This window comes from Pygocentrus nattereri, chromosome 16 (assembly GCF_015220715.1).
Source record: "Pygocentrus nattereri isolate fPygNat1 chromosome 16, fPygNat1.pri, whole genome shotgun sequence".
NCBI lineage: Eukaryota > Metazoa > Chordata > Actinopteri > Characiformes > Serrasalmidae > Pygocentrus > Pygocentrus nattereri.
Window position 1 is genome coordinate 37126999 of NC_051226.1, and position 12500 is coordinate 37139498.

The 12500-nt window shown below is 40.9% G+C and overlaps 1 protein-coding gene across 1 annotated transcript in view; it reads left to right on the forward strand.

Annotated features, from left to right (window-relative positions):
* Window positions 1–12500, forward strand: part of LOC108439563 (lipoxygenase homology domain-containing protein 1) — a 50071-nt gene that overhangs the window by 15827 nt on the left and 21744 nt on the right. The window contains exons 15-23 of the mRNA XM_037545790.1: window positions 1167–1359; window positions 4496–4656; window positions 5242–5418; window positions 6016–6154; window positions 6636–6787; window positions 7490–7623; window positions 7874–8034; window positions 9094–9198; window positions 9470–9598. Coding sequence (XP_037401687.1) covers window positions 1167–1359; window positions 4496–4656; window positions 5242–5418; window positions 6016–6154; window positions 6636–6787; window positions 7490–7623; window positions 7874–8034; window positions 9094–9198; window positions 9470–9598 — 1351 coding nt within the window. The remainder of the gene's footprint in view (window positions 1–1166; window positions 1360–4495; window positions 4657–5241; window positions 5419–6015; window positions 6155–6635; window positions 6788–7489; window positions 7624–7873; window positions 8035–9093; window positions 9199–9469; window positions 9599–12500) is intronic.

Here is a 12500-nt window from a genome sequence, read left to right on the forward strand (position 1 = left end):
GGTGGACTCGGGAATTACAACACAAACATTCTTTTCATTCATTCATCCATCTTTTCTTTTTCTTCTTTCTCCCAAAAGCAGACATTTTGGCTCATGAGTCACATTTTGGATACAAAACAAAACCTCTTCCTGCGTTTAGACGGACCTGCTACACTGACCTGCTTGGACAGTTCATTATAGTCAAACTACAGGAAACTTAAACTAATGGATCCTCTAAAATTGCATTGGACAGAATATATAGCCCCAGCCTTTATATATAATCTGCAATGCTCTTTTTAATAAGAAAAAGACAAGAACTATTAAAATAACCGTGACACAGTTACTTTAATGGTACAAAACAAACCTTCATGGTGAATCTTGAGAAATATCTATTTGAAAATGATCTGTTGAAAATTTGCAGGTCACGTTGCTATAGGAATATATCCTAGTTAATTTGACAATATTGTCAAATCAAACATATTTTATTTGATTATATCAATTACAAATATCCAAGCTAATTTCCATTCTGCTGTCCAAATGGCCACTAGGGGGCCTGAAGCAAGACGTTAATAAAATATGAACTCCTACATAAAATACAACTGCTTCAGCAGATGAAAACAAACGGAAAGCCATGTGGGAACACATGAGTAACAGTTCAGTTAAATGTAGATGTAATTGTGCAGCACTTTTTTGGCATCAACCCAAAGCAGCTTTACAGAAATCTGGGTCCAGGCCCAAAGGGCAGCTTTCTAAGAGCATAAAGGAACCTTGAGAGGAAGCAACACTTAAAAAGGGAACCCATCCTCCTCCGATCAACATTGGATAACACACGAGCGATATGAACAGAGAAGGAAGAATTGACCAATAGAAACACAATAACGAGGAATGAGAAAAAGAAACAATGTGGGCTTTTATTATGACAGCGATGACATGTCCTTTCTCATTCTGTATATTATATTTGTTTACATGTGTGAAATCTGTTATGAGCCCTTATATCTATTTGTACAAAATCCCTGCAACGATTTTCTCCAATAGACATTGTTTCAAAAGGAACTTTTTATCAAAGAAAATGTGCGTTTATTTTATTATTTTGTGGTGTCTGTATTTGTATGTAATATGAGTTTTTTCCTGATTTAATTCTTATCTGGTCCTGTTGGTTCTCCTCTCCCTGTGGGTGGGTCTGGTAGGTAAACCGCCTGCTGATTGGCCACACCAATGAGGGCCTGCATGCTGGCTGGTTCCTGGACAGTGTGCAGATCTGGGTTCCAGTGCATGGGGTGCAGTACATGTTCCCCAGCCACCGCTGGCTCTGCAAAGATGAAGCTGACGGCAAAGTGGAGATCGAGATTTACCCCAGCGAGACACTCGAGATAGAGAAACGTAAGACAGCCCACACCCAATGCAAACACCTGGGTGGACACATGTCCACATGCTTACATACTGAAACATAAGAGCGCTCGAATACACACACCCACGCAGACCAACACATGTCTACAGACTTGTTCTCACATGGAGAACTTTACTCCACTGAGACACTCGAGACTGAGTGCGGTTAGAGAGAGCAACGGAACCACGTGGACTCACCCATTCGCACGTTTTCACAAAGACACTGATCCTGACCATCAGGGTAAGTGGAGATGTACGGGAACGTTTTAATCTGTTTTTTGCCTACTGGTTACCACGAGCAAAAAAGAAGAAATAACATATTAAAAAATCTCTGTTCTACTATATAGAACTTACACTTACTTTCAATGCATTGCTACTATCCAATCAGACTATTGCTATTCCCACATAAAGCAATCTTTAACTTTTTTTATTCAACTAGAGAAAATTTGGTCCATCCAGTTAGTGATGTGCTTAAGGTACATACAAAGTGAGTCAAGCGGACTTTAATTGTTTGGGGAGAGGGCCAAGTAGATCTGAGTATCATCTGCATAGCTGTGGTAAGATATCCCATAGTCTTGTAGGATTTGGCCAAGAGGCAGCAAGTTTCAATAGAAAAAAGAGAGGCCCAATAATCGAACCCTGGGGGACGCAACAGGTCACTGGCACTCTCTCAGTAACATTGTTTTCTATTTCAACCAAGTAGCTCCTTCCTTGTAGGTATGAACAGAACCATTTTAGGACAGTTCCTGAGAGCCCAACCCAGTTCTCACAGTAGATGAAAACACACAGGAACCCATATCAGAACACATAATTGTTTATTGTGTAACTTTTTATCATAAGAAATTCACCGTTTTCCTAGACGACATTTACCAGGTCCTGGCAGATCTTGTAGCCACGTCTCTGCTGTTTTGTGGAAGGTAGGTTAGGGATTTTTAATAAAACTAGAATACAAAGCTGGCTAAGATGTATTTGGTCTGAGAAACATCACTGGTTATGCTGCTACAGTCACCGTAATGGTTTATTAGTCTAGCACTGCAGTAGCAAAGTATTTAGTAGGCCGGCTCAAATACCATCAGGTGTGCATTCTTCATTCGATTGTTCATCAGAATCCATTTATTATGCATTTATTATTTTTTATTTGTATTAGTTTGACCACAAAATGGAAGGAGTACACATGAGTATTCCACGTTTTCCGGCCTCGTCTTTCTCAGACACTGACATTCTCATCTGTACTTGCCTTCGTGTTCATAGCGTTCATTTTCCAACATCGTTTTAAGCCTTTGCGAGCTGTTGTGACACCATCTGACAGCACTTAACCTTCCTGTGCTTTTGAGACAGTTCGATAGCATCGTCATTCCTCTCGGTGAAAAGCGTTACACGGACGTTTCACTGTTGTGACGTCATGGCGACTGCCGTTGAGAATGGAAGGAAACCGTGGGTGCTACTGTTATGGAGTGTCTGTATTTGTGTGTAAAGGGATTCTTCTCCAGAAATGCCTTTTAAGATGAAATTTCAGCTCTTCAGTAAATGTATTGTTAGGTCCTCTAATTTAATTGAGAGAGAATTTAAAGAGGAGGTGACATCCTATCCTGGGGGGGTTTCCTCAGTCATGGTACTCTAAAGCATGTATCTTCCTTCTGCAAATCAAGACTGAGCAATAACTTTCCATCAAATGCAAGTTGTAATAAAGCTTCTCCTGCTGTACTGGCTGAAAGTTGGACTTTCCACAGACTCCAGTGTCCCGAGCTGATACTGATCAGAGCTTATCAGTTACGGAAACTATTTTGTGGAAATGCATCAGCAGAAACGTCATCTGTTGGAAGCAGATGGCAGGTTTAAATATTCAGAGAGAGCTCCGCGTCCGGATGCGCTGGCTGGACTGAAAGGCCTAGGTGTAGATGTGCTGTGCCTCAATCAGACTGATCTAATCACTGTGATCAGATCACGGAGAAGGCTTGTTCATTTGATATGGAGTGAAGGCCACAATTTCGCATGAAACTTCCCCTTCGAGCAGTTAAATGAATTGGTCTGTGCTGGCGTCCCGCTCCTCAAGTGCTACATTGCTACACAGTTTAGCTTCCACAAAAACTGCATTCATGTAACGTGGTTTGAAATGATGTAATAATCATATAATCAAATGAATTTATAACATCACTTTTTCCAGTAGTGAACTGTGACTGTTCTAGTTGGGGCTTCTATTCGAGTCAAAAGACGTTAAAAATAACCTCCACTATTAAAACCATTTCTCCTAGCATCGTGTAATATTTCTATCAACATTTCTCTGAACATTTTTTGGACAATTCTAACTTAAACATGGACTTTTAAAGCTTGTAAAAGACCATTCCTGCCGATTCCTGCTGGTGACATCCTGTATAAATAAAAATAATGCGTGGGCACGACTTAGTAAGGCATGGGAACGAAATCTTAATGTGTGGCTATTACTTAGTAAGGTGTGGGAACAAGAACCTAATGCATGGCTACGACTTAGTAAGGCAAATGAATGTGACAAGTCGTGGCCATGATTTAGTAAGGCATGGGAACGAGATCTTAATGTGTGGCTATGACTTAGAAAAGATTCTAATGTGTGGCCGCAACTAAGTAAGGCAAGGGAATGGCATAACTTAAGTCGTGGCCACGACCTACTGAGGCATGGGTACAAAATCTTAATGTGTGGCTTTGACTTAGTAAGGTGTGGGAACAAGATCCTAATGCGTAGCCACAACTTAAATATATCATTCTATTTGAAGTTTGTCTCAGACATTATAGACACATATTTTACCTTGTATGGTCCTGGCATAGAGCTACTGCCCCTATTTTCCATTCCTAACAACCAACCGAAATGTATCCAGAACTTCCAGAAGGACTAGGATCTAACCTGCAAGGCCTTCGGTTCAGCTCCTGAAGTCCTAAACAATGGGAGAGCTCGCTTGGCTGTATTTAACTGAATACAAACATATATTTAAGGGTTCCTAGAAATTTTGTCAATCATTTAGCGTTCTCTGAAGACCTAGAAGGCCCTGAGGGTTCTCCACTGACTTCTTCAGTGAAGGCTCCAGCCAGTAGGAAACATTAGAATATACTAATGTGAGTGCTAAATTTGTTAACTGACTTTTTTTTGCTGTGATTGCAGTGATTAACTACGAGGTGACGGCCGTGACGGGTGATGTGTTTGCGGCAGGCACCAACGCTAATGTCTTCCTGCAGATCTATGGCGAAGAGGGCAAGACTGAAGTCATTCAGCTGAAGAGCCGCTCCAACAACTTTGAGAGGGGAACCACTGAGATCTTTCGGGTGCGTGGGTACATAAAGATGTGAAGCCTTTTGTAGAAATTTCAAGATCTAGATCTAGTAGACTGATTGCAGTCTTACGTCTTATATGTACCCTCATTTTATAGGCTTTATGCATTCTTTAAATCCGTGCACTTGTAGGCAGTTGTTTAAAATCTCACTATAAAATCTGATTGGCTGAGCCACGTTCGAAGCCCTTGTAAAGTATGTTATATAGCACACCTATAAACGTAATTGAAGACCTCTGGTCTAAATCAAGGGTCTTATTTTCTTAACATTTACATCTGTGCCGACTAACTGAGGCTAATGTAGCTAACAGGTAATTCTAGGTAAAGATTACAGTGTCTACAGTAAAGAATCTGCTACTTAAGTCTTCGATGTCAAGCATAAATTGTAAATCTCATAAATCTCTCTGTCTAGTTCTTTGTTTAGCTGAGGCAAGCCCAGCTTTGGTCCTGGATAACAAGAGTCCAGAACCAGAGCTGAACATCTCTGGTTTAGATCTTGGTATTGTACTTCAGAAACATGTTTTGTCAGACACTCAGAGGCCACTCCCATTCCTCTCTGCCTTCTGTTTGGCTATGCTAGATTGAAGCTCTGGATGTGGGGCGGGTCTATAAGATCCGGATTGGCCATGATGGATCAGGCATGGGCGCCGGCTGGTTCCTGGAGACCATATACGTGAAACGACTCGTCATGGCAATGGTGAAACCAGAGAAAAAAGAGGAGGATAAGAAAGAGAAGAAAAAGAAAAAGAAGAAGAAGGTCAGTAGGGTCATGAGTGGATAAGACCTTTGACTCTGGCTGCTCAGATCACTTTACAGTGCATTTCAGATGACAGGAAATAAATCCAAGCGTTTAACGACAACGATGATGATGGTGATGATGATGATGATGAGGAGGAGGATGAAACAAATAATTACAAAAACAAATGTTTTATTTCATTGCTGTAAGTCTAAGGCCATCCATCCATCCATCCATCCAATTATTTATCTATACATCAATCCATCCATGCATTTGTCCATCCATTCATCTGTCTGTTCATCCATCCATCCACTCAATCATTCATCCATCTATCCAAAATCCATTTATTCATCCATCCATCCATTCAGTTATCCATCCACTATCTAACATTCATCTATCCATTCATCCAATCATGTAATCCTGCATCCATCCATCCCATTATCTTTGCGTCTGTCCATCCATCCATCTATCCCTCCAACCAACCATGCTTGCATTCATCTAATCGTACATCCATCCATTCAATCATCTATCCATCCATCCATCCATCCATCCATATATCTAGTCATCAATCTTTTTTTCCTTGCTTCTTTCCTTCCTTCCTTCTGCCCTTCTGTCCAGGAGGAAGAGGATGAACCAGGAGAGCTGAAGGAGGTGGTGAGAACATACCACTTCCCATGTAACCGCTGGCTCGCCCGGGATGAGGAGGATGGAGAGATTGTAGTGGAGCTGAAGGCTGAAGATTATGAAGACCTGGAGGGTAGGAAGCTAGAGAAAGTGTGTGAGAGAGAAACAGGCAGATTTTTAGTTGTTCAACACGTTGAAACCTTTAAATGTCACAGTCATTGCAGCTCAGTGGAGGGCAGAGACATTGTATTATGATTCAAAGTTGCTGAAAAGTTATCGTTTTGTGTGCCATCTTGTTTTGTGACTTCTTGACATCAGAACAAACAGAAGAAGAAGGAAGTGCAGACTCGAGCATGTTCATGTGAAATGATTGTAAATGTAACCCGTCACATAAAAGTCACTGTGCCACTACATTTGATTAGCAAAATGAGGAGAATAATAACTCTTGATCTCTAAGGGTTCATCAGAAGAGTGGATAAAATGACAAAGATGACTTTGGCCTTGAAGGTTAATGAGTACAGCAGCGCGTGTGTTTTGGCAGAGTTTACTCAGGTGTCTATACTGTGTGTGTGTGTGTGTGTGTGTGTGTGTGTGTGTGTGTGTGTGTGTTTCAGAGAACTCATATGAAGTTCATGTGTTCACGGGCACTATGTGGGGTGCCGGTACGGATGCAGGCGTCTACATCAACATCTACGGGGAGATGGGGGACACAGGAGAGAGAAAACTCCGCAAGTCCAACCACCTCAACAAGTTTGAACGTGGACAGGTGATACAGACGCACTGATGTGCTGATACACAGAGGCTATTTACACCTTTCACTAAAATCATGGTCAGATTTTATTTGACCACATGAAAAGCCAGGTGTGAACACCCTGAGGATGCAATGTGGTCAGATTACAACGGGTCACTCAAAAAATCTTTGCACATTTCACAAGAGTGTAAATTGAACGTGAGGAGGTGAAAGACGGAGGATACCTGAGGCCGGATTATGCGTTGAAATGCTTTTTCACACAAGAAACTACAACCCCATTTACAAAAAAGTTGGGACGCTGTACCAAATGTAAATAAAATCAAAATGCATTACATTATAGGGGTACATTACTGCACATGGCACGGGTGACGTGCACATCTGTGAAGGCACCATTAATGCTGAACGATATATACAGGCTTTGGCAACATATCCTGCCGTCCAGACGACGTCTTTTTCAGACGTGATGAAAGAGAAGAGGCGTCATCTGGTCATACTGGGAATGTATGGAATCTGGCCAATTTATATCCAGATACGATCCAGACATGAAGCACATGTTAATGCAAGATATAAAAAGCCTCTCACAATGAAAACCACATTCACAAACAGATGCAGACTAAAGCACACACTGTATATAGACATACATGCCTATATAAACAGACATACCTACTACACCAAACACAGTCACATGCTGCCTGTCTGACCTTTGATACCTTGTAGGAGGATGTCTTCTCCGTCACAGCGATGGATCTGGGGCTGCTGAAGAAGCTGAGGATTCGACATGACAACAAACAAGCCAATGCAGCATGGTACCTGGACCGGGTAGAGATCATGGACACCAAAGATGAAACAATGTGAGGAAATAGCTTCATTTGCCACCATTGCCATCAAGAGGAGGATAGATTCCCCCTGGTTGATTCCCCCTGGTTCCTCTCTGCATTCCTCTTAGTTGCTCCTTTTGTGTCTTGGTTCCTCTCAGTGGTTCTTCCTCATGTTCTTAGAGTTTCTTCTTTTCGAGTTTTGGTTCCTCTCACTGTTTCTCATGCTCTTAGACCCTTGTTGTCTCTCTTGCTGCTTTCTTAATCCTGTTGTGTCTTTATTTAGGTATTTTTTCCCCTGCCAGCGATGGCTAGCGGTCGATGAAGATGACGGCCAGCTGGCGCGAGAGCTAGTTCCAGTGGACGAAGCTTTCATGAAGAGAGAGGAGGAGGATGAGGATGGTGGAGTATCTTCGTCTCAAGCACAGCTTGGACTCGAGCAGAAAGGTCAGCGGTGAGACTTTGTTGAACCTCAATGTTCTGCAAATGCAGCAGGCCACGTGTTCCAGTGTGGTGGAATCTCCTAAATAGAGTTCTAACAAAAAGGTTTGATAATAGTAGTTTTGAAGCAACATCTGAAAGAGCACAACACAAGATGTTACCTGAATTACCTCAAACTAATACCCAGACTGTACAAAGCTGTAAATAATGTTTCCTGCTCTAAAGAAACATCAGAATGTTTCTGTAGTGCGTGCTCCAAGTTCAGTGGTAAATAATAGGACCAAACCAATGTGAAAAGTGTGCAGGCAATACAATACCAGCAATAATTCAAGCAGTAAGTGATAATATCGGTTGATATCATTTTGTATTTATATCTTACAGTTTAATTACTCTAATTTACTCCAGTACACCAATGTACTCCAATAGTTAGTGATGAATAGTGCTTCATTGGCTGCACTGTAGTGGGGCTAGCGTAATTCTTGGCAGCTTTGGTTTGTGTTTATTACCTCTTACTTTCCATATTTTTCTTTAGTTCCCCTACATTTAGCATGTTTCTGTAATAGAAACCGTGATTGTGCCTTGTGTTCAGATTCACCTCTTTTCTGTATTGCTAGTTAAATAGGAAATGTCTATTTTTGGCTTTTCTACAATGCTACAATACTACACTACCATCTAATGTTTGCATTGTTGTTGGGAAATGGTGAATTTGAATCCCAGCAAAGCCACGGTCAAAAAGAGCTAATAATTATTGGCGTGTTGCGAGTGGTGTTTTTGCCAATACAGATAAAACCACAGCATGTCAGTAAGCGAAATATGAAATATCAGTCAGAACTTGGTAAATAACTCTTAGAATTTACTGATAATTCTTACATCAGTCATGTTGGCTTGCATAATCAATCAGACTCCCACTTACAGATGGCTGTGGCATCACCCGAGAGCAAACTCGTGAACTTTTGAGGATGAGAGTCATCTTGTTCTGTGTGTGGAGTTTATTCTTTTGCTGTATAACCATTTATTAGTGAGTGTGTAGTAACTGTGTCAGTTTTACGCTGTGTGTGTCTGTAGCCATGTCCACCACGTACACTCTGAGAATCAAGACCGGGGAGAAGAAGTACGCTGGAACTGATGCCAATGTTTATGCAGTTCTATATGGGACAAACGATGATACAGGTAACCGCCAGCGCTACATGTGTACATGTCAGACAAACTAAGTGCACTATGTGCCGGTTTCCCGACATGGATTAAGCCTAACCTGGGAGAAAATTTTAGTGTCCATATGGAATTACAACTGTTTAGGCCTGACACGGGAAACTGGAGAGTAGTTGAACTTACGCGGTGCCTGGAAAATGCATAGGAGACTGTGTATGTGTGATGAGAGAGTGAGGGAAACTCACTCAGATAGCGATGGTATCTGTTTCTGTGTTTGTCTGTGTGTGATTAGGCATCATTAATCTGAAGGCCTCCAAGAACTATAAGAATAAGTTTGAGTTGGGGCTGATCGATGAGTTCACGATAGAGGCTGTGGACCTCGGAACACTCAAAAGAATCCGCATCGGACACGACAACGGCGGTAAGAACATGTGCGCACTCATTCCGTCTCGACTTTCATTGTTTTCATATATGTCTGTGATCCTTTGTAGGTACAGTGCTGTGCAAAAGTGGTGCATCGCCCTTCATTTAACAGCTGTCACTCATTTTTAGGCAGATGGATCTGAGGAGTTTAGATAGATAGGACCAGAACACTTGACATTATATTTATATAAAATTATATAAAAAATGAATGTTTGGCTGTTTTTAATGGAAATTAAATAAATGAAGGGTGGTCTCTGACTTGTGTGCAGTATTGTACACACATGTAGGCATTAATTGTGTATACTGTATATTCCCTCATATTTCTTTTATGGGTGGGGTGTGTGTTTGTGGCTGTGTGTGTGCATATGAACGTGTGCTAACACTGTAACGAATCGCTGTTCTTTTTTACAGCAAAAAATAAAAGTAACATACATGTTTTTTTTTTTATCCTAATAACTAGGAGAAAGTTGAAGTTAAGGCAAGACATCACAGGCAAAATGACGACGTTGGTGCTGTCTGTGTTTTCAGATTATTCGATAAACTGCACCTGTAACACGTCTTCTCAAAGTGTAAACAGAAAAATGTCAAAACTCTGTAGAAATGTATTTCCCGTGTCTACATAATTCAGTCCTTCAGAGGGGTGGTGATGGGAACCAGGGGTCGCCATGACTACAGCACAAATATAGACGTTTCATTTACCATCCAGAACCACCAGAGAACCCACACGAGTCTTCTGAGCTTATATGGAGCGTTGATGATGGAAAATAGTGGAAAACCAAGCGTTTATCGCAAAACCATTCTCAGATCATCCGGCTGAGTGTTCATAAGCACTTCATGTCTGTGAGGGAGCTTTTAGAGGAGGACGCCTGGTTCCTATCACCACCACTGTGAACAGCTCTGACTCGGTAAGCTTCTCTAGAATGAAGCATTTCACACCAAACCGCTCTGAATGACTTTGTTTACGTTGTAATTATTTAATTATGCGGAAACTTTGACAGATTGCTGAAATTCTCCTTTTGTCTTCACAGCCTTTCTTTACATTCGGAAACAAAAAAGCAGTTTATAGGATACCTGGATTTTTACATTTCCACACTTACATTCCTAACCCTGCTCTGAAGGATTTCTTAAAATACTGCTAATAGCTGGGTCTGTGCTAGACTGAGTACTATAAATAAGACAATGTTGAACCTGAACAACGTTTATAATAACAGTGAATAGTGTTTACTTGAAAAAACAACTAAGCAAGAAAATTCCAGTAATCTGTTCTGTAAAGTCCTTTCCCTTCCGTGTGTCTTCACAAAGAAATACATTTGCTAAATTTTCTTCATCTGTCTGTCTGTGTCTATCTATCTATCTATCTATCTGTCTGTCTGTCTGTCTGTCTGTCTGTCTGTCTGTGTCTATCTATCTATCTATCTATCTATCTATCTATCTATCTATCTATCTATCTATCTATCTGTCTGTCTGTCTGTCTGTCTGTCTGTCTGTCTGTGTCTATCTATCTATCTATCTGTCTGTCTGTCTGTCTGTCTGTCTGTCTTAACATCACCCAAAGGCTACATTTATGCAAATATAAGTTTTTGTTATTTTTTACAAAACTTCAAATGCAGAAAACACTTGTATAAATGTTAATAATCAACCTATAAATAAATATTCTGATATTTATTTCATTTAATTACCCAGTTCACCTGTAGTGTCTTGCCTTAATGAAGTAGTGTATATTATTCTATTATCTTAGAATTTTAAATGGGACAGTGTATAGAGGAGTTGTGTCTAGTTACAGATTATTACTTTAATATCATCACTCATATAAATAAAAAGTGGTAATCTAACTTTTCTGGCAGGTTGTCTTTCACAGTAATACTTTACTTGAAGGGCGGTCGTCATGGATTTGACTGCACATTAAGATATGTATAGCCCTCATGTGTAACGCTTAAACGTTAATGAATATTTGTGTACGCAAACTGAGACTGGCTACATCGTACCAAGGCGAATACCTTATAAAGTGTGTCGACAGCTGTGAGTGTGTGCAGGAGCATTAGTGAACACCAGGGCTGGAGTGGGACCTGCTTTCAGGCCAGGAGTTTGCTATGTGATGCAGACCAGCCCACCTTAAACGCCACCTGTTCTCCTGCTCTCACTGTTCTTCATGCACACAGCATTGCCTTCATGCAGCACAACTATTGTCTAAAATATGCGGATTTTCATATTTTTCTTTTCTTACTTTTATCTCTTGCACAAGGTGGCCAGATAGTGATAAAATGAACACTGACCAAAGTTTTTGTTTTAAATGTGACAATCATGACAGTCAATGATGCTAACGTTAGCTAAGCAGCTTAAATTAGAGTCTTTTCAACATTTCTCTCTGCCCCCCTGCTCGGATATGTCCTCATCTATTTTCTCAGATATATCACCTCAGATAGTGCAGCAGTCAGACATGAACACCTGGACAGGCATCTGAATGTAAGTGCTACATCATTTAAGTTGGATCAGGAAATAAGAATAAGAAGCGAATTTCAGCAAACCGGGGCTGCACCACTTGAGGCCGGGGGTGGGGGCGGGGGCTGGGGGTGGGGTTTCTGGTTTAACCCTTAAATTACTACATGTACACACTTGGATGTAACGTATCGTTTGTCAGGAACTCTCCTGACTCTCCCGATTACGCGCTCCGGCCTTGGTAAAACCTGCGCATCATTGATGATGTAATACATATCTGGTAGATGCTGCAGCAAATCATTGACTAGAGCTGTTCAAGAAAAGATTTACCGTTTGTACAGTAAGTTGCTGTAACTGGTTTACAGCAAGTTTCTGTTTTCTGTTGAATCCCTGGATTTGGCAGCCTTGGTGTAAAATACTACAGACAATTATTTACAGTGTATGTGTGCATGCATATATGTGTG